Source organism: Stegodyphus dumicola, chromosome X1 (assembly GCF_044657685.1).
Source record: "Stegodyphus dumicola isolate Sdum_Otavi_A_Nest chromosome X1, ASM4465768v1".
Taxonomy (NCBI): Eukaryota; Metazoa; Arthropoda; class Arachnida; order Araneae; family Eresidae; genus Stegodyphus; species Stegodyphus dumicola.
The window spans coordinates 147,910,589-147,937,281 of record NC_140780.1 but is presented as its reverse complement, the minus strand read 5'-3'; the positions used below and the strand labels follow the sequence as shown (position 1 = coordinate 147,937,281).

Genomic DNA, 26,693 nt, shown 5'->3' with positions numbered 1-26,693 from the left:
GCGTCATTTCAAGAAAAATCTATGTCATATGATTCTTACGTAATTATGATGATGTAAATGAAACTAAAACCCAAGCAGCCAATAGTAATTTTACAGCAATATTAACTATCCAATCAAAATGCTTTGAGAACCAGAACTAACTCAGTCTGACTTCAGATTTCATTCTGAATATTACGCACTTGCTTTCCAGACTTTGGCCTAGCTACACCGCTGTCTGTCTGCTGCTGTTTTCTGGCTAAAAAGTTATAAAAAATGTAAGCGTTTTGGAACAGGCACATTTAATGTGCCGACTAGTAACATGTTGCTAAAAATAAAAATGAAGATTTAATCTGCATTCGTCTCCAATTTCCTGGTCATTGCTTCTGAGTTTGAATATATTACAACTGAGTCTGCGCAATCAAAATTCCTGCTCCATGTATACATGTATATATCAGTAATCTCTCTACACCATCTGTTATTGAAATAAATTTCTCATGACTCAATTCTTAAAATAATTTATACTTTAGAAGAATTTATACCGCTTTCATTCAAATGGTCTCCGCTCAGACATCTCCACTGATTCGAATAATGGAAACTTGTTATTTGTTTATAAACCAAATTCCAAGTACAGCATTTTTTACAGCGCTTGCTTTGCTTTTAATTTTACAAAATCCGAGCGTTCTATGAGATGAAAATGGAAATTTTGCGGTCAGACCCACAGCCATAATTCTGATGTTACGCTTTAAGTTTGCTTCTCTTTATTTTTAAATTCTTTGCTGAATTCTTGCTTTTAAGTAATATTACACATGCAAAGGTTTCTGCTTACAAATCATTCAGTCGCTCATAATAAAACTGAAACACGACTAGAATTGAGCATTGTAAATATTGCATTTCAGGTAGTGCATACATCCTTCAAAGTCTTCTCCTTCAGCTTTAAAAGAGACGAAATAAAAATCCCCGCTTTTCCTTCCGAAAGTTACTTTTCGACCATTTCTGTCAACGGTTCAGAAACAAATTTATAGCTGCTAGCAGCTGCTGCAAATCTTAAGTATAGATTACATTTTGGAGACGTATATATTGCACTGCCCCCTGGATTCAAGGTATTTTACTTTTTCCCCTCCGGGAGCCCTTTCAAATATTCCTTTTCTTCTTCCTTTTCAGGGCGGTGGTTACATGATGTATTGGTTTGATACCTATTCGGCTGGGATTTCGTTGTTATGTGCTGCTCTTTTCGAAGCTATTGGTGTTGCCTGGATATATGGTAAGATGCTTTTATTACTGTACTATACGTTGTTTAAAAAGGCAACATCATGTAAACATTCTAGCGCAGCTTAAGCTACATTTTTTAATTAAACTATGATATTATCAAGGGTAAATAGTATATGATACTCATTTTTGAAATCCAGTAGTCCCTAACAGTTTAAATGGAATTAATACCAAAAAGTTAGGAGGTTAATTGTTAAGTGTCCGTTATGCATAAATACTCAAGTATCAGATGTTAAACCCCTTACCGCATTTAAAAACCTTAAGTTGGTTTGATACATTTCTCCTAGCCGGGAACTTTATTTTCTTTATTTCTATCCTTAATTTTACTGGTTTTTATGTTGGCTATCTTAGCCTTTACTTCCTTGTTTTATATTTTGTTTTACACTTTACCTCGAATAATTTGCTGAACTGTAGCATTTATGCAGATGAAGCTCAATTTCCTTTTTATTTAGCTTATAAATATGGTAAAATAAAAGTAATATTCCTTTTTTAAGTAACTTCCTTTTTTCTCACCTTCGGAGAAATACAATCGTGAACCTCTCGGCATCTCTTTAATTCTGTGTTAAAACTTCATACAGGGAATACGTACATAGATATTATATGCAGATGGAATTTTTCCAGTCGAAGAATCTGCTGAAAATACAAAACTTGCATCTGTAACATTCCGTAGGAAAGTCTCTCGTATCCTACACTTTTTATAATAATTATACAAAATATATTTACAATTAATGATCTACAAATGTTTCTCTATCTAAATGTAGCCCAATAGCCTAATAACATAAAGAATAAATCTGTATATCAAGGAAATTATATCACACGCATATCAACAAAATGAGTAATGAATTTTGAAGCTAATTTTTCATGGCATGTACAAAAGTCTGTAGATCTTACAAAATTGCTTTTAAAATTAAACAAATAAATTTAACAGGGACTCTTAAAATTGCTTTACCATGAAGGTGGCACGTAGCAAACGTCAAATTTGCGTGAAAATTACTACATGCTGCAATATGCAAATGATTAGCCTTCCATCGCGTGCACACAAAGCACATATGATTAACTCCATCTGCATTGTGTATAAATGAGAAGATATTACAGTGAATACCTCTTACAAGAAGGAGAAAGTCATATCGTACTGCAGTTTGTCGTTCTGAGACACAGCTGCCCGTGTTGGTCGGCATTCCATGACTGTCTGCAGCCGCCCCAGGCCACTAATGCGACTTTGCGTGATCTTACAGCTACGTCACATACCGACTTGGCTTGTGCGTAGTACGACAAGTTCCCGCACAGATAGTACGACGACGTCTGCTGCACCACGGACTTTCAGCACAGAGACCATTGTTGCGGCTTCCTTTGAAGCCCCAGCAGAGACAGACGCGCATACCATGGTGCGACGAAAGATGATACTAGACAGAGGAGTCTCACCTCGTAATCGTTTCAGACGAATCCTGTTCTGCGTGCAGCAAAATGATGGCCTTATTTATGTGTGGAGGTACCAAGGAGAATGAACGCCGCCAGCTTCATAATGGGCCCGTCACCTGTAGTGCTGGTAAGAGGTGCCATGAGGTACAATGTCCGCTCACTTCTTGTTCGCTTAGTCGATAACGTGGACAGCCGCCATTACATTTCTGGAGTGATAAGTGCTGTACCCTATCTTCGAGGCCTGCGTGACACCTTCTTTCAACAAGATAATTCCCTACCGTATATTGTCCATGCTGTCCTGACCTTCCTCGATATAGAGGGTGGTCAACTGTTACTCTGGCCAGCCCATTATCCACATCTCTCAGCTACAGAGAACATTTGGTCATAGATAACTGAGAGGCTGGCTTGCCACCAGTCGCCAGACACTATGATTGATGAACTCTGGCACATAGGCGAAGATGCATGAAATGAAGTAGTCGTATCTTTCATCCAGGTTCAATTCCTCAATGCCCAGCCGGGTTATACCGTTGTTTCTGCCAGAAGTAACTCTATGTACTAAATTCTGCACACTGTGTACCCCAAAACACTTGCAAACGTAATTATGTCTTCCTCCCATTATATTTGATATATTATACCCGTGCCTCTATTATACTATATCTATTATTTTCGACATCTAACAACTTTCTTAGCATGTGTTCCTTCGCCCTGAGGAGAAGAACCTAAAAGTTGTGATAAGAAATCTTGCCATTGATGCGGAACCCATGGACATTCAAAAGGAGCTCCGTGAAAAAGATTTCACTGCACTCAAAGTGGAGCAACTTATGAATGGCACAAGAGAAGATAGGGCTAAAATGCTCCTATTTCTGGTCACTCTTCCTAAGACTCCTAGAAACTCTGAGATATACCATCTAAAATATCTAATGCACTTGCACATTAAAGTCGAAAGACGTCATGGTCGACGTGGGCCGAAACCATGCTTTCGATGCCAAAGCTACCATCACGCGCAGGCGGCGTGTCATCACCCGCCCCGCTGTTGTAAATGTGCAGGCCCCCCATGACAGCCGGTATGTCCCGGAACCTAAAGATTCTGAGCCGAAATGTTGTAACTGTCTCGGAAATCATACCAGCAACTGGAGGGGTTGTGAGGCCTTCCCAAAGCAGAAACCCAATGCCCCAAGTTTGAAGAAAGAATGAGTATCAATAAATTTTATGTTCAGGCTGTAAAATCTGATGTTTTCGCTGGGAAAATTCAAAAAGCTGTAGCGGACACTCAGCAGGTCATGAAGAATATCTCTGATCATATGACGCTTTTACACAATACAACTACCATAGCTGAAAAGCAAAAGTAAAAACACAATGAGGCCCGAAACTGAGATAAATTATGGATCGTAGGTCCTTATTAAAATGGCCCCCGTGACGATCATGAAGTGGAAATGAGCAAAACATTACCACCAAAATTAGTGAACTGCAAGATTTTCTCCCACACTACAGCATTGACATTGCAGTAATCACTGAGACACACGCTACGCCAGCACAGTTCCTGCGTATTGCTAACTACCGCAGTTATTGCTGTGATAGGATCAGACATAGAGGGGCCTTAATCTATGTCAAAGGGAGTCTGGACTCCTACGCTTCTGACAGTACTCATGGATTTTGAAGAAGTCAAGGTAGTCGCACGTATCTCTAATTGTGGAAATATGATTGTATGCGTTCTTTATAATATTTCAGATCTCAGGCTGCAAGATCAACACTTACGTAATTTACTAAATAACCCCTTTCCCACCATAATTGGAGATGATCTTAATGCTAACCACGTTAGCTGGGGATACCGCAAAACAAATAAAAAACGGTGAAATCTTTCAAGACTTCCTGCTCAATTACCCACACTACATTTGCCCCTCCCCAAAAAATTTTACTTTCCGGCCTACTCACCCAAGACAATATCCAGACATTCTGGATCTTTTCCTCACGTCTGATAACTTGCCGATCACTACGGAAGTAATCAATGATCTTTCTTCAGATCACATGCCAGTACTGGCACACCTAGATGTTAGCAGGCCTCAATCCAATCCCACATACAAAATTATTAATTGGGACAAATTCAAATCTGAAATCAAAACAGGACTACTTTAAAAAACACATGATATCGACTAGGCCATCACAAACATCACCATCTGCATTGATAAGGCATTACAAAATTCTACTACAGAAATTATTAATAAAAAACATCTCTTCAGACTTCCTCAAGAAATTAAATAAAGTAGCGAATCCCGAAATAGACTCCGCAAGATCTTCGCCCACTCACGTGACCCGGCAATTAAATCGCAAATCAATAAAAGCAATCGCAATATTAAAAGCTTAACTGACTCCCACCGGACTAAACTTTGGAATTAAATGCGGAACACAGAGAATTCTGGAAGTCCCTCCATTTAGTTAAGTCGACAAATACAAGCAACAAATCTCTACAGAATGACGCTGGATTCAAATACAGCAACGAAGACAAAGCAAAAGCTTTTCCAATCCACTTCGCCAAGCAGTTCACTCCAGATGAGACCCCTTCAGGCCAAAATTTCATTAATCACATTAACAAGTTTCCTGTTTTCACCTCTCCCACAAACGTTATCTCCATTATAGCTAAATTTTATAATAGAAAAGCACCTGGGTAGGACAAACTCTCTAATTAAATGATTAAACTTCTGTCTGGTAATTTCATTAACGAACTCTAGCATTTACAACGCCTGCCTGTACCTGTGCTATTCCCTAGCTAAATGGAAACAAGCGGTTATCATCTTAATTCCCAAACCCGTGAAAGATAATACAAGAGTGGATGGGTTTCACCCATTCAGATTGCTTCCTGCACCTAGGAAAGATCCTAGAGAAGATTATCTACAGAAGACTACAACCAGCCCTAAACGCGCTTACAAACCAGTAGTTTGGATTCCGTAAAGGGCTGTCTATTACCACGCAGTTTGTTAGAATCGTGGAATTTATAAGCGCAGCTATTCATAAGCAATGGGCAACTACCTTCCTTACGCTGGATGTGGCAAAAGCCTTTGACCCCATCTGGCATAACGGACTTACCTACAAGCTTTCTTCTCTCAATCTTCCCAGGGAAAACTATTCTGATTCTTCACTCCTTTCTAAGTGATAGATCCTTCTATCCTTCTGGGTCAGGGAAGGCGATGTTTATTTTGAAAACACATTAATTAAAGCCAGCGTCCGCCAGGGAAGCATTCTTGGGCCTAATCTCTATCTTATATAGGTTAAGGACTTTCCTATGGTTGAAAATCCAAACTGCATCACCGCCTGCTACGCGAAAGATACCACTATTCTTTCCAGTTCACTTAATCCACGGCGTGCCATGACCAGAATACAAAACACATACGAGAGAGAGGAATGTTGTTGCAAATGGAGGACGTCCATTAATGCCACAAAATCCAAATTATTACTCATAGCACGGCACAGAAGAAAAAACGTTGATGGGGATCTGACCCCCTTTAATGAAACAGCATATAAAGTCAGACAGGCTACATACCTGGGAGTTCGTTTTAACGGTTCTCTTACATGGGATCCTCACATTTCTATGGCCATCGGGAATGACTCTAGGGAAGTCTCTAGGGACATCGGGAGTCTCTAGGGAAGCTCCGAAACTTTCTTGACACCTCCTCACAATTGGATCTTGCTCGCAAGAAGCACATTTACACATCATTATTAAGACCCATAATTACATATGCCTCCCCTGCATGGTGCTCTGTTCTCACCTCTGGATTAAATAAATTGCAGGTTTTCCAAAACAACTACTTACAAAAAATCACAGGAGCTCCCTGGTTCGTTCGCAATGAACAGCTACACAGAGACTTTAAACTCCAAAGTCTGGCATCATTCACCAATAAATTAAACAATAACTTTTTCAACAAAGCTATCACCAACACGGAGGTAAATTATTCAGACAATTTTAAGTACGAGCTCCTAGAAACAGACATCAATGTAAGGCCCTATGGCAACCTACACTTATCGGAATCCCCCGTAAATATTTTTAATTTCTTCCACACGAGCAGCATTTCAAGCAGCATTTCGGGTTCAGCACTTGGGTAGCTGATCACCAGCGTGACTGATGCCCGCGAATCAGTACATTTACAGCAAGCTTCTCTAACTACTAATTTGCTCTCTGTTGAACAACAGATTTCAACTACACATAAATTATTTGCCCTCCCGTTCATGGCATTTTCATTTACACTGGCCTGGGCCACATCTGTACAATCTTCCTGCAGTTCCTTATCAAGGTATTCTTGCGAAGCACTGTTATGTTATATCTCCCCTAACCGGGGTTATTTGAGGTGCCTGTAATAGCAGGATATAATTCCTGCTGAAACAGGCATAGTAAAAGTATCAAAATGTCTATTATACTGTATATGTACAATAAATAAGATTCCGATATTTGCTTTTCTTCCTGGTGTAGCAATTTTAATGGCCAGCAGTGTAAACCTCTGCTAAAGTAATCAGCTTGCTTGTGATTTAGTCTTTAGAAAAACTGTTAAGCCTTTTTGTTATATTTTCATAAATTTTTGACTGATATTTTCACTACCCTGCTTACATATTCTTAAAGGTAAGATTCTTAATTTACCACACATATTTTCATAAAGGGCTTGGATTGCAAATGTACTGCGTTGCGTTAAACTATATGCGCAACTAATGCTTGCGGACTCGTATAAATGTTTCTCCGATAATTGTATGCAACTCTTATTATGGGCTAGTATTTAAGAGATTTACTTAACCATTTCTCTTTTAGGTTTGGATAGGTTTTGCGACAATATACAAGAAATGATGGGATTTATTCCTGGTTTGTTTTGGAGATTATGTTGGAAAGTAATCAGTCCATTTTTCTTAGTTGTAAGTATGTTTCTACTTTAGAATCTGTTTGCTAATAGGAACTGAAGCTCTTTTTTCCACTGCATCTCTGTTTGCATTTCTCAAATAATCATTCTAATAAAATTTAAATTAGATGGGAAAATAATAAAACTCACAACTTTATTGACAACGTAACAATTTTTCTACTTAAATGCTAAGAACTGCCTATTGTAATGCATTCAATGGATAAAGATGGTTACGAAGGTTGTGTCTTTTGAGGAAATGTCTTAAGATATGTCCATTAAATTGCGCTTTCGGAGTACTGTATATTGCTTTCTTCACGCGGAAAGAATGCTATGGTGGTACTGAACATAAAAACATTCTTATGCTGCGATGATTTTCTTTCCACTAATTTGAGAATAAACAGCGCATCTAAATTTTTAGCTTTGGCTAAAGTTATCGAATAATTTGTAGTTCTGCATTAAACCTGAAGAAAATGACGTTAATCAAACTGGACAGTTTTCGTCTAATTTATAACGGCACACATTAATGGATGGAATAGATGGATTAATATGGAATCAGTCTCGACACTGTGGGTTCAGAAAGTACTCTAAAACACTTAACTTGGCCTTGTTGAGTAAAAATCCGAATGAGCAAAATTTTTAAATGAAAATAGAAAGTTCTTCCTTTCGAGCAGATACTCCACAGCAAATTTACTGAATTAGATCATTCTCCAGTGCGTACTACAATCTTAAATTCAAGATTTTCAGAACAAATTTAAAAAGAAACTGCAAAACAAAAGGGGCTTCGGTTCGCTGATTTCCTTTTGTATAAAACAGCATTCATCTTTAGAATTGTAGCTGGTCCTTTTATTTTTGTGACCTTTATTAAGGATTGTTTCCATTAGTTAGATATTATGTGTTTTATAAAATTGCAATAATCATACGTAGCGTATTCGGGAGGTAAAAAGAAGTAAAATGCCATTGGGATGGTTTTGTTACGTCAGGTAAAATGCACCTAAAAGTCTGTGACGTTACTTCCGCTTGAGAGAATGAAAGAACACTGACTAATTACCTGTAATATTCTCTTTGTCTGCAAAATGCCCGAATTGAAACCCTCAAATTTCTTACGAAACGTTGTGAGCGCTATTGTATGCGAGGGGTTCTTGAACACTGGAAACGAGCTAATTCAGTTATCCTTCAAGAACATTTGGATGAAACCAGGCATCTTTGAACGTGTCAGACAGTCTATAATCCAACGATGCAATATTGCTCGCACTGACATCAAAGGTTAGCTATTTGGGCACTTGCTATAAAGTACATCCTGCTGGGACACAGCATGCGACATCCGTCTATCTATACAAAGAAATATGTATTGTAACAAAGTAATATATATTACATATTTCACTGTGTGGTATGACGACCTATTGTGTGATATGTGTACACCTTTAGTTAAACTTTTACTAGCAAGAGTCCTTCAGTTCCGCTATCACCAGGCCGTGCTTTCACATGCCAGCCATACTTATTCTCAGATAAGAGTGACTTTCCCGGATAGACCTTACTTTAGCCCGTTTGTTTTCGGTTATCCTGTATCCATGCGGTTTTCTGCACTCATTAAATACTACTGACATTCGCAAGCGTTCATCCGAAATGTAGATCTGTAAATATGTTCCTCATATTTCACACGCTCGACAACATCACGGGAATCCCTTCATTCGCATGCCTAAAGTAACATCGCAGGATTTGAAGTCCCAAAAGTCTCCTGAAAGAAAGTGCATTATGAAACCATTCCAAAGGCATTTTGTTTCGCTTAATCTGCCATGTATGCTACTATCTCATTTTTTTTCGAGATACTTTGTATATATACGGGTATGTATTATTATGTGAATGCAAAAAAACACGGAAAAACATTTTGCCAGGGTGTTATTTCTACATAAGTATATAATTGTATGCGTATGTCCATACATATATACCACGATATATGTGTAGAATGTCCCATCAAGACCACCGAGACTCTCCACAGGCAGAATCCCTGCTTAGAATACATAAAAAGTGGCCATATATTTGTACTTGTACGACCCATAGTTTTCGAGATGAGTGAGAAAGAAAAGTATGATGGCATATGCAGTACAAGGACAACAAGACTTTATTAGAAACAAGGAACATCAATATTTGCATATGTTTACATAGGAAGATGTTCAAAATGTCCACCGCGCATATCGAGGTATGCATACGCATGCCGTGGAATGATGTCAAGCAATCGTTTGAATCGTATTTAAGCTACCGGTAATCTTCGCATGGTGATAATGTGTTCCGCTCGTGAGTACTGCACCATGTACTTTGTCTTCGGCTAATGCCTTATGAACTGCTAAGGAGTATGACCGTCACTTTCATTACACCAATTCTCCTGATGCTAAAGCCACTCACAGATTGGATGACAGACTGAAAAATACTAGAAACGCCCACCCGACACATAATTTACACAATGTTGGTGAAAGAACGCACGGCAGGCTTAGACCAGCACAGGAAGATGCATTACTTCGGAGGATGGAAAAAAACTGCAGAGTTGAGTACACACACACTAGCCAGAGAACTGAATAGGAGTAACAGTTCTGTGCACATACTGTTAATGTCACACTGGCTATACTTATTTCGCTATACGACTATGCAAGCTCTATATCCAGGTAACCTTTCAGCCACGCATTGACATTTGTGAATGGCTATTTCAACAACATGAAGTTGATAATGCCTTCATTGCGCATATCTTGTGAACAGATGAAGCATGTTTCACACATATTAGGCAATCGCGTGAATGAACCATATCTCCTGCCTGAACGGCTTAGTTCAGTTCTCGAAATTTGAAGTTCAGGTTCTGAATTAGCGTTACGCAAGCCGTGCAAATGGATTGATTTAGAAATGATGCAGTTCAGAAAAGTTATTATAATTTTTAGAATAGAAAGGAATTAAGAGCTTACCGCTAGTTTAAATTATAATTTTGATTTACATATTTTATCTTATCTGTTTATATCAATGCATAAGTGAAAATACAAGTCGAAAATAATGTCAAATATCCCAGATTTTGAAATTAAATACTTGCAGAAATTTCTGTTGTACGAGAGTCCAACTTGTTATGTTTTGTTTTTTATAATCAGTATAAACTTTTCCTAAATATAACTGTAGGAATTGTATAAATAGTTAGTTTTCGTAAGATTTAGAAAAGTGAATTTTTTTAAATAAAAATTGCCAAATTATGAATATTTGTGTCATTTGAAATATTTTGGTAACTGGAAGTGTAAGTCTACGATCAACGCTTGAGAAAATAAAGGCCGGATAAGAACTTTTATGGGCACTGTGAATGTCTGTTACTTTGCAGTAATGTCTTCTCCATATCGCTGTTATTTATAAAATAATATGCATTAATAATAGTTTTTAATATTCCTTGCTTTAATTTCAGGCTGTAATTGTATCTGCCATCATCAGCAACACTACACTTCAGTACCAAGATTACGTTTATCCTCCTTGGGCAGTGGGATTAGGTTGGGGTTTTGCTCTCTCTTCTGTAGCTATGGTTCCCATTGTTGCAATCTACAAACTCTCAAAAGCGCCCGGAAACACTTGTTCAGAGGTAAAACATAAAGCAATTTCGCTAGTAAATTAAAATCTAATAAACTAGAATAAGACTTTATTGCAATTAGAATAAAAATTGTCACAAACAAGCAAAAAATAAGCGATAATTTCTTCCTTGTTTGCGTTAATTTTTACACTGAACTACCCTATTTGTTTAGTATTAAATTATATGAAGTTATTTTTCTATAGTGTTTATAGATTTATTAATGAAGATTTGTGTATGTCACTTATTTCGTGCTTATCTCACAGACTGTGATAATTTTGATAACTATGCTCCCGAATGTTTTTAACAGAAGGTCAGACGCGGATTTGTGAGATCGCAACGGTAAATTTTCGCAAAAATCGCCTTCCAAGTTTAAGCTAATAACTTTTTAAACAATGTCTTAAAATGAGAACACAAGAAGTTCAAGTCGGGTGGGCCACCAATATCATGAATTTGCCGCAGCAGTAAGGAGTCGTACGGGGAAAAACGTTTAACACAAAAACATAAAATTAAGAGAGTAAACAGTAGTTAGTTACTGAAGATAAACTATTTCAACTACCAAAAAAACGTGAAGTGCCCAAATCTGAATACCGTATAATATTTTAAATTGACAATTAAATTTAAAGGAGGCAACCTTTAAATTTAGCGCTTTTCTCTCTCTCTCTTTTCTTGTTTTTTAACTTGTTCGCAATTAATTTACAGCAGAGGCCCACCAGCGGCCGAGCGGTAAAGTCGCTGAACACTGGTAGTTCGGTCCGAGGTTCGAATCCCGCGAACGGGCTGGCTGCATGGGTGTTTTCGTGGTTTTCCCCATGTGTAACGTGTATACGAGCCAGTTTCCCTTAGAAAGTCCTCCACGAAAGGCATCCCTCCCCTTAGGCAGATAGCCCTAGTGTGCTTTGCCGTAATTAAAATACAAATACACAATTTACAGCAGAAGAAAGGAAGAAAGTAAAGGTACAGTTTCAACGCTCCTTATAAAATCACTTCGTATTTATATCTATAGTGTATTCTTTGAGGTAGATAATATTTGCCGTGTCTTCTTTGAGGTAGTTAAGTGGAAGAAGAGAGGATTCTAAGAAACAATTTCAACACTCCCCATTTACAGATTTTAACCCAAAAGAGGCTATAAATCTTGAAGTATGATTTTGCGTCAGTACACTCTAAGCGGCCCATTACTTTTCAAATTGTTGCCACCAAATATTATCGCCCAGTATTATTTTTAAAGAAATTAAATAATGAAGGGAATATGTATGCTCCTCGCATTGTGAATAGTGAAGTGAATGTGTATGTTCCTCGCACTGTGAAAAAATGATGGTACCTAGAGCCATCAAATTCTGAATAACGTAATCCTCCATGCGAATATGTATGTGCGTCTGGATGCACAAATTTTGAATTCATTTTGTTGCTTATTTCTTATTTTGTAAAACTTTAATGATTTTTTTTTATTAACAAACTCAACGATTTAAAAGCGAGCAGTGGCAACTTTGTTCGAAATATAACATTTTTATCTCCAGCACGCAAGATTGTTACCATTCAAAAATACGCAAAAATATATATCTTTCAATTTTAACTAACAAACTCGGCTCTATGAAAGCAACGTATTGCCGCGACCGGAAATAAAATACTTTTATTTTTCACCCGCCAGCGTGTTGCCATTCAGTTAAGCCTCAGATAATTCCAAAATTAATCTGGAAAGTTATTGAGTAATAATAAATTAAGCAATTTAGAAGCAATAAACATAGTTCTTAAGAATATTTTTTTTTTTTACTTTTAAATGTGATTCATTTAAATAAAGGTGTATTAAAATCATGAGATGCCTAATTAGAAATATTCAATATATATATGAAATTCATTCACTCATTGAAATCATTATATATGTATATTGTTACGAATTTGGTATTTAAAAAGCTAATGTTAGTTCAATTATAAATTAAATGGTTTTATTTCCCGAGCAGTGCAGCGTGTGACGAATATTAAAAGAAAGCTAAGCCGGAAAATTGAAAATACAAGAGCGCGTGCATTAAACATTTAATAAATATCTCTTTTTGATTTTGAGAAAGTACTAGAAAATTCTCGCGCGCGATTTTAAAATCTTATAAAAGGAGGAAAACCTCTCAGTTCGTAGTAGTTACTTAGTTTGTTGTTGTTTAGAAAACTGCTCTTGTTGACTGTAGCGAATTCGCGGATTAGCTTTCTTTAGCTGTTTTGAATTAAGTTCTAATGAACGTTTGAGTAGTAAGAAGAAAACTGCTGTGATATATTGTGATACTGCACGATTATATCAGGACATTTAATCATATGTGTTGTGATAATAATAAATTTTCTTCATTTTTCATCGGACGTGTGCATTCATTTCGTAACGAACCCGTACGCACCCAACAATATACATTGCTTTTTTATGATGCAGCTAGTATGTATGGCAAACTCTTAACACTCTTTCTGGAATTCTAAAGATATATGCCATCGGGAATTATACACGTGGGCTGTTATACTGTCTTTAAAAATTTTATGATTTGCAGTTGAACTGTATGTAGTGTAAGTGCGAATTAAACTATGGTTAATAGCAAAGCTAGAAAAACAAAAAAGAGAGAAAGTGGGTTATCAAGACGTGAGTGCAAGAGCAAACTGGTAGCCTGCGAGCTTAGCGAGAACGTAAAATACCTTTACAAACTTTTTCGGGCAACTATAAAAATCTGAAACCTTTAAGAATATTTTTTTAAGTTTCGGATAAGATCATGAAGGTCACATAAACTTCTTCTCAAAGTACATTTTAATTCACCTGCTTCTTTTGTTCTGGAATATAGAGACTTGCATGATTGCCGACCTGCCAAGCTACTCGCAGCAAGGAAATGGAATTGGAGTTGGGGGGAGGAATCCGTTATTTATTTATATTCAGCAAAAGAAAGCAGAATCTTCTCGTGTATCTATACAAAGAATGAATTTGGTGAACCTAGTTAGACTTGAATAATTAGCCAGATTATCGAGAAATAAAGGATCTGTTCCCTTTAGCTGCCCTGTGAAACAATCGGGCATTGAGGTGAAGCCACGGGCTAACACTCCTTATAAATGTATTAAATTAAATGAGGAGATGTGTAAAGTGTTAGTCATAGAAAATTAGATTAAATATCTTGCAGAATGTTTCAGGAAGATTACATCTTCGAATATTTTTAAACAATTACTTGCATAATAATGGCTTTATTTTAAGAAATGTATCAAATAAAACAGGTCTTCAAACTAAACCAGTCTGAGTTACTTGGCATCTTTTAGTGAAAAGAAAATTTTTAATTTTCAAATAAGCCTTTCACGTATAAGGTTATAAATTCTACATTGTTCGTTACATTACTAAAGATCTAAAAATTTACCACTTTTGTAGTATATAAAATCGTCCTTGAGAAAACTGTCATATTTATATGGCTTCTGTTGCTTTCAGCCACCGTAAAGGACACAAGGTCGATCTTAAGAATATAGTAAATGATGAGTTTTAATAAATAAAAAAAAATCGAAATTTCGCATTTAAATAAAGGGAAGTTGGTAAATATTTGTAATAACGGGATATTTCTCCAGGAACAAAGCATTCTTCAGAAAAATAAACCGTTCAAAAACTTGGATACGTAACTGTCATTAGCAACAACCGTATACCGCCCCCAACTACCCACCGGGATCTTAATTGTAGCTGATACTGTAATTGGTAATTTGGAAATGAGTAATTTATATACACTCTATAACAAAAAAAAATTCGATGCGCCAAGAAGGAGTTGTCCGATGGAGACAAAACTTGGTGGATAGGTAGATTATGTACAGAATGGAAAATGATTAAATTTTCAGAACAATTGAGTGATTTATTTCAGAGTTACATAGTTACAAAGTAACGAGCTCAGTAAGATGTTGGCCCACCTCTAGCCTGGATGCTAGCTGCCAAACGGCGTGGCATAGATTGATAAAGCTCAAGGATGGTCTTCTGCGCTTTTTCTTGCCGAATTTGCTCCAATTTCCGGCTAAGTTCATTAACATTACCTGGTAAATGCAGTCGCCTTCCCATCATATCCCAGACATTCTCGATGGGAGTGAGATCTGGCGATCTGGCTGGCCAAGGAAGTGTTTGGCAAGCTGTAAGACATTTCATAGCAACACGTGCGGTATGTGGTTTGACATTATCTTGCTGAAAAATAAGGCCAGGGTACTGCAAAAAGAACGGTAGCAAGACAGGTCTCAGAATGTCGTCGACGTACCGCTGTGCTGTAAGTGTGTCTCTAATGCCGATCCGGCTATCAAGGGAAATGGCACCCCAGACCATAACTCCTGGTTGAGGGCCTGTGTGGCGCGCGCTAGTGAAGCAGAATCGGCACGCTGCTCTGGGCGTCTCCAGACACGTCTTCGATGTTCGTCATGACGCAGTTGGAAGCGGCATTCGTCGCTAAAGACTATACGTCCCCCGTCAGCATCATTCCAACCTGGTCGAGCCAAGCACCACTATAATCGGGCTCGAGAGGGCGCAGGCGTGAGTGGCAGGTGGTGTAACTGTCGGTACGAGCGTAGATTTCGTTCTATCAGCCGTCTGTAAATGGTCGTGGTGGACACTCGTGTGCGAGTCCCACGTCTGATGGTTGATAGAGGTGAATCAGGCGCTGTGACACTTTTGACATTTGACAATCACTCTGTCCTCTCGATCTGTTGTGACCCTACGTCGACTGCTACCATCATGACGCTGAAATCTGTAATTGTCCGCCCGTTCTTGCCAGCATCTTCTAATCGCCTTCGACTCATATGACGAGCGATTCTCCGAATTGCCCAACCTGCCTCTTTCAATCCAATGATTAGACCTCTTTCACACTCTGACAGTTGCTCGTAATGAGCTCGAATCCTGCGGCGAGACATTTTTTCAGTCGTTGAAGGGTATCCTAAATCGCATTGCAATAGAACTTATATACATCTGCTGGATGCGTAGTTTAAATGCGCTGGAGATCGCACTATTCATTCACTGGACACCAAATTTCAATCATTTGCATAGTTGTTCAAAAAATTTATGCATACAAAATTTCAAAGCAATCGGATGATTCCTTCTTGGAGCGTGGTTTTTTTTTATAGTGTATTATTATACATAGTATTCATTAGTAATGAGTAGTTTTGATCATAAGATACTTTTTCTTCTTAACTCGACTATGGAAAACTTTCTTCTTATCGAAATTTTTCCCTACGTGGTATATGAAAAATTTCTAATTTTATGATTTTTTAGTAAATAATATCACACTGTAAGAAATTAAAGACAGTCTTCTTAGGCGTTTTTGTGGAATAGCGCTCTAGCTAGAAATTAAATGACTTACCGCTCAATTCCCGGTGCTGGCATTGTTGATATTTCATGATTCCCGCTCACAAAGCCTAATTATTCTACAACTTAGGTAAAATTGTCATAGCTTGAAATTCAATCTTATTTGATTCAATTCTTAAAAGGGAACCATGCATCTACAACCAGCTGTTCACAAGAATTTAGTGATGCAATTTCTGTGGAGGGGAAAAAAAACCTGTTCAACGTAATACTGTCTGTTATCTCAAAGGTATTTATAAATTTTGTAATAAACGGTTTAGTATATATAATTGTTTTAAGCTTTTTGCAGTATTAATGATCAGTTATTTAAAATCAAAGCAATTAAATGTACCTTGTAGGGAAACCATTTCTTATTCTGAGTGTTATCTATCTGCAGGAAAAACATTCTTCTTTGTAATGTTATCTAACTAAATATACATCATTTCTTATTCTGAGTGTTTTCCTTCCCCCCCCAGAAAAGTTTTAAATATATTCAAAAATGTTTAGACAACAATATCACTTTTATTTAAAAAGTCAAACAGTCTTATCAAAAGTCAACAGAAAGCATTTATGGCGAAAGTTCTCATCGCAGTGAGTGGCATCATTCATCTTTGCTGCGCAGTATGTATATGTGCTCGCCATTGCGCGAGGATAAAAACTTGAATTTTTTCGACGAGACTTACTTACTACTTACTTCTCGCCTTTTTTTACTTTTTCGTTGCCGATGTTTGGCGTCGGTTCGTGTTTGTTAATGTTTAAATATTTAACCTCTTGCGAGAAGTGCTTTCCTTTTTTAAATGTTAAACAAAGTTGGTTTTAAACTGTTAGCTGAAGTTTGTTATTCTTAGACCTTTCTGATAACTTTCTGATGGAGTCTAATGGCGATAAAACATCATAGTACTATGGCGAGCACATACGCATATTGTGCATCAAAGATGCATGTTACGACTCACTGCGATGATGATTTCCGCCATAGTACACCATCAGAATATTATGTGTTCGAATCACATCCGCGTCACCAAATATGGCGATAAAACATCGCCATTAGACTCCAGCGTCAGTTTCTGTTCCAGAGCACACTTTTACAGTAAATCGGGTACCACGGTTCAAATACCTGTGCCGTCCACGCAAACACCACCAACGTATACTAGTCGTTCTGGCAAAAGAGTCAGATTTAACCTGAGATATCTCTGGCCCCTTGTACTTCTGGCACATGAAGGGGGGAATACCTCACAGTGAGTGGCAACATTCATCTTGCTTACGCAATATGCATATGTGCTCCCCATAATGCAAGGATAAAAGCTTGAACTTTTTCGCCGCGACTTACTACTTACGTCTCACCTTTTTCTGCCTGTTCGTTGCCAATGTTTCGCATCGGCTGGTGTGGGTTAATGTTTAAATATTTAGCCCCCTGCGAGGCGTGCTTTCTTTTTTAAAATGTTAAAAAGTTAGTTTTAACTGATAGTGTAAAGTTTCTGTGATTCTTAGGCCTCTTTGATGACCTTCTGATGAAGTCTAAATGGCGATAAAACATCGCCATACGTTTAACATGACTGAAGAGCTGAAAGATCTATAGCGATTCAAAACTTTCATCTTTTTCTAAAGACATACTGAAATCTTTACGCCCTAACAAAACAAAACAAAACTAAATACCAAATGCACATTCCAAATTTCATATGATAATACATGAAAGCATGGATTAGAAATAAAAGAGTTCGAATCTGACAAAAAATACTTCTAGTGCTCTTCAGGAACTGTGAAAAAAATTACTTTTTAAAGGGAATAATTTAAATTTATTTATTACAGTAATATGCTAGACATTTAAAAACTACAAACGTCAAATAAAATTTTCTATTTAATGAATGTTATGTTAACCGAGTACATATTAAGTACAGATTTTCTAAAATTTTAATAAAACATATAAAGGTATCTTATTCAGGATGAAAAGGGCTCTTGATTGCTCTTTTCGCAAACTATTCTTTATGCCTGTTAAGAGATTTTTTTAAATGTGATTCTTGAAATTTCTTATTTTATCATTTGCTCCCAAATTCTGAACTTTTCTCGAATTTGCTTTAATATTACGTTAAATTATCGTGACTTTCTCCAATCCACTGATTTCTTCTCTCATTTCCTATAAAATAAATACGTAATTTAATACGTAACAGTTAGAAAAAATTTTAATATTCCTGAAAAACATTTTCAGTTTTCTTTCTTTTTTAAATTAATCGAAACCTGCGTATGTATTATTTTACTTGATTATTCGTTTCTTCAATTTTAAAACTAAATTACTTCAAGCTCGTATCCAAGAAAACTGGATTCTGTAGCCAAAATACACAGTTTTGCACGAGGGTAAATTTCCTTTATTAATTATACTGATCATATACGTGTTAATAAAACTTAGTGATGAAAAAAGTTTTTAAATGTTATTAAAAAGAATATACTGTTTCTATTTCTCTATTTCGTTACATTATTGATTACTAGTGCAGTAGCAATTCGGGGGACTAATGGTAACTGTATAGATGATTTATACAGTAAAGTGAATAATAACGGACGATACTGACTCGAAAAATGGGAATTCTAGGCCACAGGCTGCTTTTATTTTTATATTTTAAAGCTTATTTCGGTATGCTTTATGCTTTGGGATGAAGTAAACAGGCTCGCAGTCCCATAATCAAACGTTAAAAAAACGCGCAGTACAGCCGTTTGTCATTTAAACGCAGTTAACTGGCGATTAAGCAAATATTAAAATAGCATCGAAGTTTCATACCTCATTAAGGAATAATCCAAGCTGCGAACACGATAAATAAAATCAAAGGTGGAAACACTTTTATTATTAATTGTAAGAGGAAAAAAACAACTCGCGGTGGTACAAGCACTATCGACTATCCATCTGCGGAGTGTAGTAAGTTGCTATATAAGGGAGCGTTTCTATAAGCTCAAATCTATGTTTCAGCTGAAGGAGGATGAAGGTAACGTCGGATGGACAGTTTTATCCCTTCCATTTCCAGTAGCTATATAAGGTATTTCTCCCGCCTTCTTAACATACCTTTGTAGTGTAATGGTCACCACGCTGGGCCAGTATTCCAGAGGTCCGTTGTTCAATTCCCGGCGAAGGCGTTGCTCACTTTTCATCTTTCTTGCTTTCAAAAGATACCTAATGTCTCTACAGCTATTCTACAGATGTCTCGCAACTCTATTTTTAATTCGCTCGTTCATTTTTACAATTACAAAAGCCGTGTATTATTTATATACTCAATCGTCAAATAATACATTCCATAGTTTTCTTTTCTCTGGCTCAAAATTTCTCTTTTTTTCTTCTTCTTCAGCTTCAGAAAGGTCACTTTTGGCGGCACTTGCAAGTTATTGAGAATTTGCAAAACTTTTTTTTTTTTTTTTTTTTTTTTTGATTCTGGTTACGCTTTTGACCATTAAAACATTTTGCATGTACTCATTCACTAACTTTAATGACTGCATACGAAACGAAATGGAAGCTTAAATGAACACTTTAGGGCTATCCAGTGTTCTGTCTAGTAAAAGATTTCTGTATGGGCATTACAAGTTGTCGCTCAATGATAGGCAAGAACTGAAGAAACGAAGGTCGAAAAGAGCATCTCATATATTTTCATCTGTATGCGTATGATCTAGAACGCAGAGTGACAGAAACATGTCAAATGATATGTGACATATATATATATACCAATAATGCTGAGTCAGATCGCACATGCCAGTATTGATTCTGAAGCTTGTGATGGTGAAGCAGCTAGAAAACGGAATCGGTCAGGAAGACTTTTGAATTGAAAGACGAAATCCTGTTGAAAGCGTGTCAGTGTGACGACAAGATTATTGTGGCAGTGCTGGGGGAGGTGTTTACAGGGAAGACATTGCAGAAGCAGATTAACAATTTGGAAATTGAGATAAATGTGGACTTTCGTTACCAGATGATTTATCGAAAAGAGACAGAATGTATCCGGAACTTTGCCTCAACTAATAACTGGAACATGAGTTTTGTACAAAAGTCGAATAACATCAGATTGTTGTGGGACAGGTTAATCTCCAGGATCCTTCTCTAAACAACGATTACATCCACAAATTATTTTTTAACAACTGAGAATAGTTCATTTAACTATAAACTTTGTTTATGTTAATACTGAAGTCGGAATTTCTGATACTGCCATGGGCACTGTTGGCCTGTTTCTAGAACCACCGTTGACTTACGCTTATTATTCGATCCTCGTGTACTGCATCAATATGTCTCTTAATAATTTAATAATTATTTAATTGTAAGATTCTAACCTGTGTACTTTTAAGTTTCAATTAAAGTTGAAGAATCTTAAGAACTGGTAAGCGACTAATCGCTTGATTTCGTGAGACAGAAAATAAACTTGGGAAGGGTTAAATAACCTTTATTATTCCAAATTAATTTCACAGAACTCTTTGGAACTTTAGAATAAAGCCTCCACTCGGACTGGAGCTCAGGTACTAAGAAAATAAACTTAACTAATCCTAACGAAAAAGATGTAGCCGAAGCTATCAATATTCTAACAGAATTGACCCCTTAACGCTAATTAACGGCGAGGTTATCAAGAGCCTAGAGTACGGCTGTGCGTAATAATAGCTTAAGAGAGAGTAGCCTAAAAAGGCGAACGCGCGCTAGTCAGAATCACTGGTTCTCTCTAACGAAGTCAGTAGAACTTCAGAGTTAATCATCATTTGCATTCAAACGCGATTCTAAAAATACGTTCTGGCCGGAAGTTGTAAGCTTGAAATTAAGAAGCAATGGGAAAGTTATTTTAACTCAAAATTTAACTGCTAGATAAATTAACATAATTCTTACAAACTCATAAAACAAAATATGTCAAATATGCGCCTTTGTCAATTCCGTTTAGCTTTGGAAAAACAACTGTTAAAATAGAACTGTACTCATCGAAACTTGCACTAATAATAAGCGCAAGGTAAAATTACTACCTGTTTTTGTTGTTGTTGCTAATAGTCAAGTCCAGCTTCTGCTAGACGAGATCCACGAAGTTATTCACCTTCAAGAAGTCGTAGACTAGCATAGGAAACTTAACCAGGTCGTCGTAGGACAAACCCAGACACCTAAGAATATGTGCCGGAGAAGCCTGGCCTTTTTTTGACCTCTCTGGAAGGCAAGGCTTTGTACTAACAGAGGCTGCCTTTTGTCCTCCGTCTATGAGTTATGTCACCTATTTTTACATCATGCTGATGCAGGTAGTTTATTCCGTCCACTTCTGGCTTTCAACTCAACTAAAAAAACTGCATTATTTCTGAAATGATTCGGTATTTGACGGGGATTTCAGAGAAGTGATTTTTTGAGCTTCTACTATCGAAGCAAATATTAAATGGGAAGTGTAGTTGCCTATAGCTGGACCTTCTTTCAATGATCTGAGAGAAAAGAAGCCGTCACTGATAAATCCTAGGTTTGTGATAGTCCGTCAGGATAATACAAGATCCCAAATGACTGCGCGTAATCAGAAAAAGTAACAAGAGGCTAGGTATGAGCTCATATTGTTTAGTGTATGTTGTTGCAACAGAGTATCGTATCTTTAGGTAACTGCACAGTTTTCTTTAAGGACAACAATATGACAATGCAGAGAATTTTCGCCGTGGACTCCAAAACTTCTCCTACAGTAGAAAAGAGCAGGAAAGAGATGGAAGAGTTTAAAAATCTTTAATATATAATAATGGAGGATATATTGCAGACTAAGAGCCAATAGATATGCTGTATATCAAAACAGAATTCTTTCATTGGAAAAACCTAAGAAATTTTGCTCACTAAATTATCAATATATGATACGCTTTTCAATTAAAAGCAATTTAAGTACGCTAAATCTGAGTAATACTAATTCTTAAAAATCTTTCAAAATCTTAAAATACTTAGGAAGTTATAAATTTTAATTCAATGTGCATATTGTCGAAACTAAGATTCATAAGCGCAATCTCGCCGATACTTCCTGGGCCGAAAGAAGCGACGTACTATTTTTGGAAAGTTATGTGACCTATTTTTTATTAGTTAGAAATGGTCTCTTAAACTGATATTTCTGCGAGGACCTAATTGGTTTAAAAAGGGGGAGAATTTTTGAAAGTAATTGTATGTTCAATATAGTATAAGGCTGCGATATTCTTTCAAAGAAATAATAGATAATAATTCAGCTCATCGTCTCAACACTTTGCCAGATGATATATTTTATAAAATGTTTTGAAGAGAACAAAGCTGATTTATCTAGAAACCAGAGCAGCATCCTTTACCCTATTCAAAACCAAAAAGCAATACTCGATTGAATTTTAGTAGTGTCTTTTGAATTTTTATAATTTTATGAATAATTGGAAATGATTTTTTGCAGAAACTGGCCTACACAATTACGCCTGAAGAAGAAAGGGATGTGCTGGAAGACGGTGATGTGAAACGTTTCAAAGTACGTTTATTAGATATGATACAATTTTCAAATGCATAGACGTATTTTTCTCACCCGGGTCTTAATTTTACTTACTATTTTTACTCATATAAACCATTGAAATGTGGTAAGTATTACGACTGCTCATTGATTCATAATGTGATGATTTGTCCATTACGATTTACTCACTAATTTCTGTTTCCTTCCTTCCTAAGCATGAAAAGAAAACGTGCTTAGCACACATATTATGAAACAGATTTTCTTTCCTTTATTTGCTTACTTATAGGAAGAACAGAACATCTGTATCAACGGATCTATACTCTAATGGAAATTCCAGTAAAGTAATTTTCAATACGTAAAATGATAGCGCTATATATTCATATATTGAGTGTTTACTGAAAGCGACGACCTGTATAATGTGTCCAACTGTTGCTATGAAAAAAAAAGGTGAACATGCTTTGGCATTTACTATAGAGAATAATGAATGGTATCAGGATGAATCTAGAGCTATGTGTTAACCAAGGCCGTCCACAACAAGCTACAGAGGTTAGCGCCTATTCCATTATTGCTGGAGTTACTTCATAAACTATTGACCAAGTTACGATCAACAGCATTTGGGCGACAATAATATTTGTTGTATTCTACTGGATTCTTCTGCCAACCGTTTTAACGAAATGTACTCTTTTCGGTTGCACCTTTCATTATCATTAATACAAAGTAGTGAAATACATAAGATCTCCCATACATATGATACATACATATGTCACATACATATAATACATATGACGCGGCCTAAACGGAAAGTCTAGTGTCAGCCACATGTGGCTGACGTGGCGCTCAACGTGTTAAATCACTGATCGATCTTTAAACACAAAGGTTTTGACTTAAGCCAGCAATGCAGTGCTTAATTAGTTAACCAACCAACTGTGCCAGCAATACATTCTCCAGCCCATACAATCGCTTCCATTAGCAAACAGTTCTCAGTATCCGCATGGCAACCATTTCATCACATTATTTATTGGTATACTATCACCATCTTAACACTATAAGCTTCTACCTATCAAGACCAACGTAAGCCTACCCTTTTATTGACTGGATGCAATTTGACTTCTGTTCCACTACTCCAGGAATAACATAGTTATGCTTAACCTATTGCGACAACTTTGAGAAACCTGTTGTACTAGAATTTATAATTTAAAATTCGCTAAAGGGCTAAATGAAGAGTGAAAAATTCTTATGCCCTCTCTTTAGGTGTATGGTGTATTTAATTATGGCAAAGCTCACTAGGGCTATCTGCTTAAGGGGAGGGATGCCTTCGTGGAGGACTTTCTAAGGGAAACTGACTCGTATACACGTTACACATGGGGAAAACCACGAAAACGCCCATGCAGCCAGCCCGTTCGCGGGATTCGAACCCCGGACCGAACTACCAGTGTTCAGCGACTTTACTGCTCGGCCGCTGGTGGGCCCTCTCTTTAGGAGATCCTCATTATAGCTGCTTTTCTACTCCAGACTGAGCATTTTTAGTTGTATGTAACTGGGTTCACTTGTCATACATTTCGCAGTTGTAGGACTGAACTCAAGTCACTTACACTGAAGTCGCAATTCAATGAAACCTCACTATTATGTGCGTATTTTTAATCATGCAATTCGCGATTATTTTATTGCTAGCCATAAAAACTGATGTAACAGTTTGTGTACATTTTTGAGTTTATAGCTGACATAGATCAGAATATGCACAATATCATTTCCTGCAGGAACTTCAGGCAAAGTGAACCATGAACATTACCGTCTTATGCGGGCCTGAGGCTTCTGAGAAGGCTTGATTTGGGGAAACTCCTATTGAAATTCAAAGCATAGTACACAGCATGCTTAGATTTTTGTGAAAATAAATACCAATTTGAACCTTAGCACAGTTATACCTTTCTGTTGCTTAAAATGAAATGCTTTTCTCCTTACATTTTGCTCTTTAATTAATTAACAATAAACTACAAAAGCACTAAAAGTCAAATTGCATCTTATATCTCGTAATTACAACATAAAATGGGATACTTTATGTTAATTATTAATTTTTTTAAATAATACTTTACCAACTAGTTAAGAATTTAGTGTTCTATATATGAACGAATTAGAGTGAAACTAGATTATGAATTGTGATCTTTTACATTCCCTTTCACATTGTTTGGAATAAATATTATACAAAAAGAAATTTAAAGAAAAAGCTTTTGAAGGAAATATTTCAATTTTTATGCTGAAAATTTAACATACGACAGGAAACGAATAAAATTCTTCATTTTTCCACTGCTTTTTGTTTAGCCAATGAATAATAAAAAATGTACGCATTTCCAGAAGCTTTATATTTATGTTTATTCTTCCTCTGCCCATCAACTGACATGTGAATAAAACCATTGAAGATTTTTGTGATTTCTATAGTGCAGTTTCGATACGAATCAATTTCCCTTAGGAGGTCATTTAGAAACATCCCCTTTAAGATGTAAAACCTTCCAGTGTTTAGTAAGTAATGAGCAGCTTAACTTATTCATATTTCTAACAGAATTTTTTAATAATAAAATTATAACGTCATGTCCATGCTTATTTCAAAACGTATTTAGGAGAATGTCATGCATATGCTTTAGAAATTTCTCCCAATAAAAGCTTAATTTTTGAATCTATAACCTACTTTGATGCTTTATAACTACAGTTTTTTTTTAAATTATTATTATTTTTTTAAATCACTAATACCAGCTATTCCCTAAATAAAGGATATCACTATAAGTAATAATAGGTCTGCTATGTAAAGAAATTCTTTTTTTATAATTTTCTTAACATGAGCCCTAACAATGCAGGAAGCCTTGCTTTAAGGCCAAAAATGCATTCCTTGATCAAATGACATAAAAACAAAAAATGAAAACAAAAATTGTCATGCAAATTAAAATGATTGTCGTTTAATTTAAGAGAAGTCAGTGACATGCTCTTCTGTCGCTTAACAAATTATAGTTATTACAATGACTTTGCATATATAACTTTCAAATAATAGGAGTGTGATAAAATAAATTATATTTTGTGAACTTATGTCTGGCAGTGGCTAAATGAAGCGGTTTAATCTCTGATTCAAGATTGACAGTTTTAAGAAAAACTTTCTTTCATGATTTCTGTCAAGATTTCTTAATAAAGCTTCATACAAGTCAGCTCAACTCTTTTCCCCAACTCTTCTCTGCTACGGCACTCAGCTCGCAGTCGAGGTGCATGTTACAGATCTCAGCCCGTGGATCTCACCACTGAGTTTACCGGTGTCCGAAAGAAAGCTTTGAAGACTGCTTTCTTTCAATTTCAGTCATTTCTAGTAAGCCTTTTCTAAAAGTATTCCAAGAATAGTCAGTCTTCCAAGTAGCCATTTCGTAGCTACTAATTTGATCAGCGATCAGCGTAGATTCTCATGGTTTTTGACCTGATCAATATCATGATGCTTCCGTTGAAGATGGATGATCTTCACTGATGAATCATGTTCACTGTGAGAGCCGATCACTATTACAAATGTGTCTGAAGATTATTACTAATTACTTAATTAATAATTATTATTAACAATTAACTTATTGTCATAATATAATTGAGTAACAAAAATTTCAAACATATATTCTAAACAATTTAATTTTTATACACCAATTATTTTAAAAACCTTAGATTAAATGTATTATATTACATTTATGTTCAAAATTAAGAGAATAAATACGTCTTTCAAAATTTCTCAAAATGCAGCATGAGAATCATGAGAATTTAATGAAGTTCGTAATGCATACAGAGTAATATAAGGCAATAGTTTACACCATATAAAAGTAAAAATATTAAATCATTAA

At 36.3% G+C, this 26,693-nt stretch overlaps 1 protein-coding gene across 1 annotated transcript in view; it reads left to right on the top strand.

The window, feature by feature from the left end:
• LOC118198446 (sodium-dependent dopamine transporter-like) overlaps positions 1-26,693 on the top strand; it is a 459,018-nt gene that overhangs the window by 426,590 nt on the left and 5,735 nt on the right. Inside the window, exons 11-14 of the mRNA XM_085807121.1 lie at positions 1,141-1,240; positions 7,454-7,554; positions 10,966-11,136; positions 22,789-22,860. Coding sequence (XP_085663247.1) covers positions 1,141-1,240; positions 7,454-7,554; positions 10,966-11,136; positions 22,789-22,860 — 444 coding nt within the window. The remainder of the gene's footprint in view (positions 1-1,140; positions 1,241-7,453; positions 7,555-10,965; positions 11,137-22,788; positions 22,861-26,693) is intronic.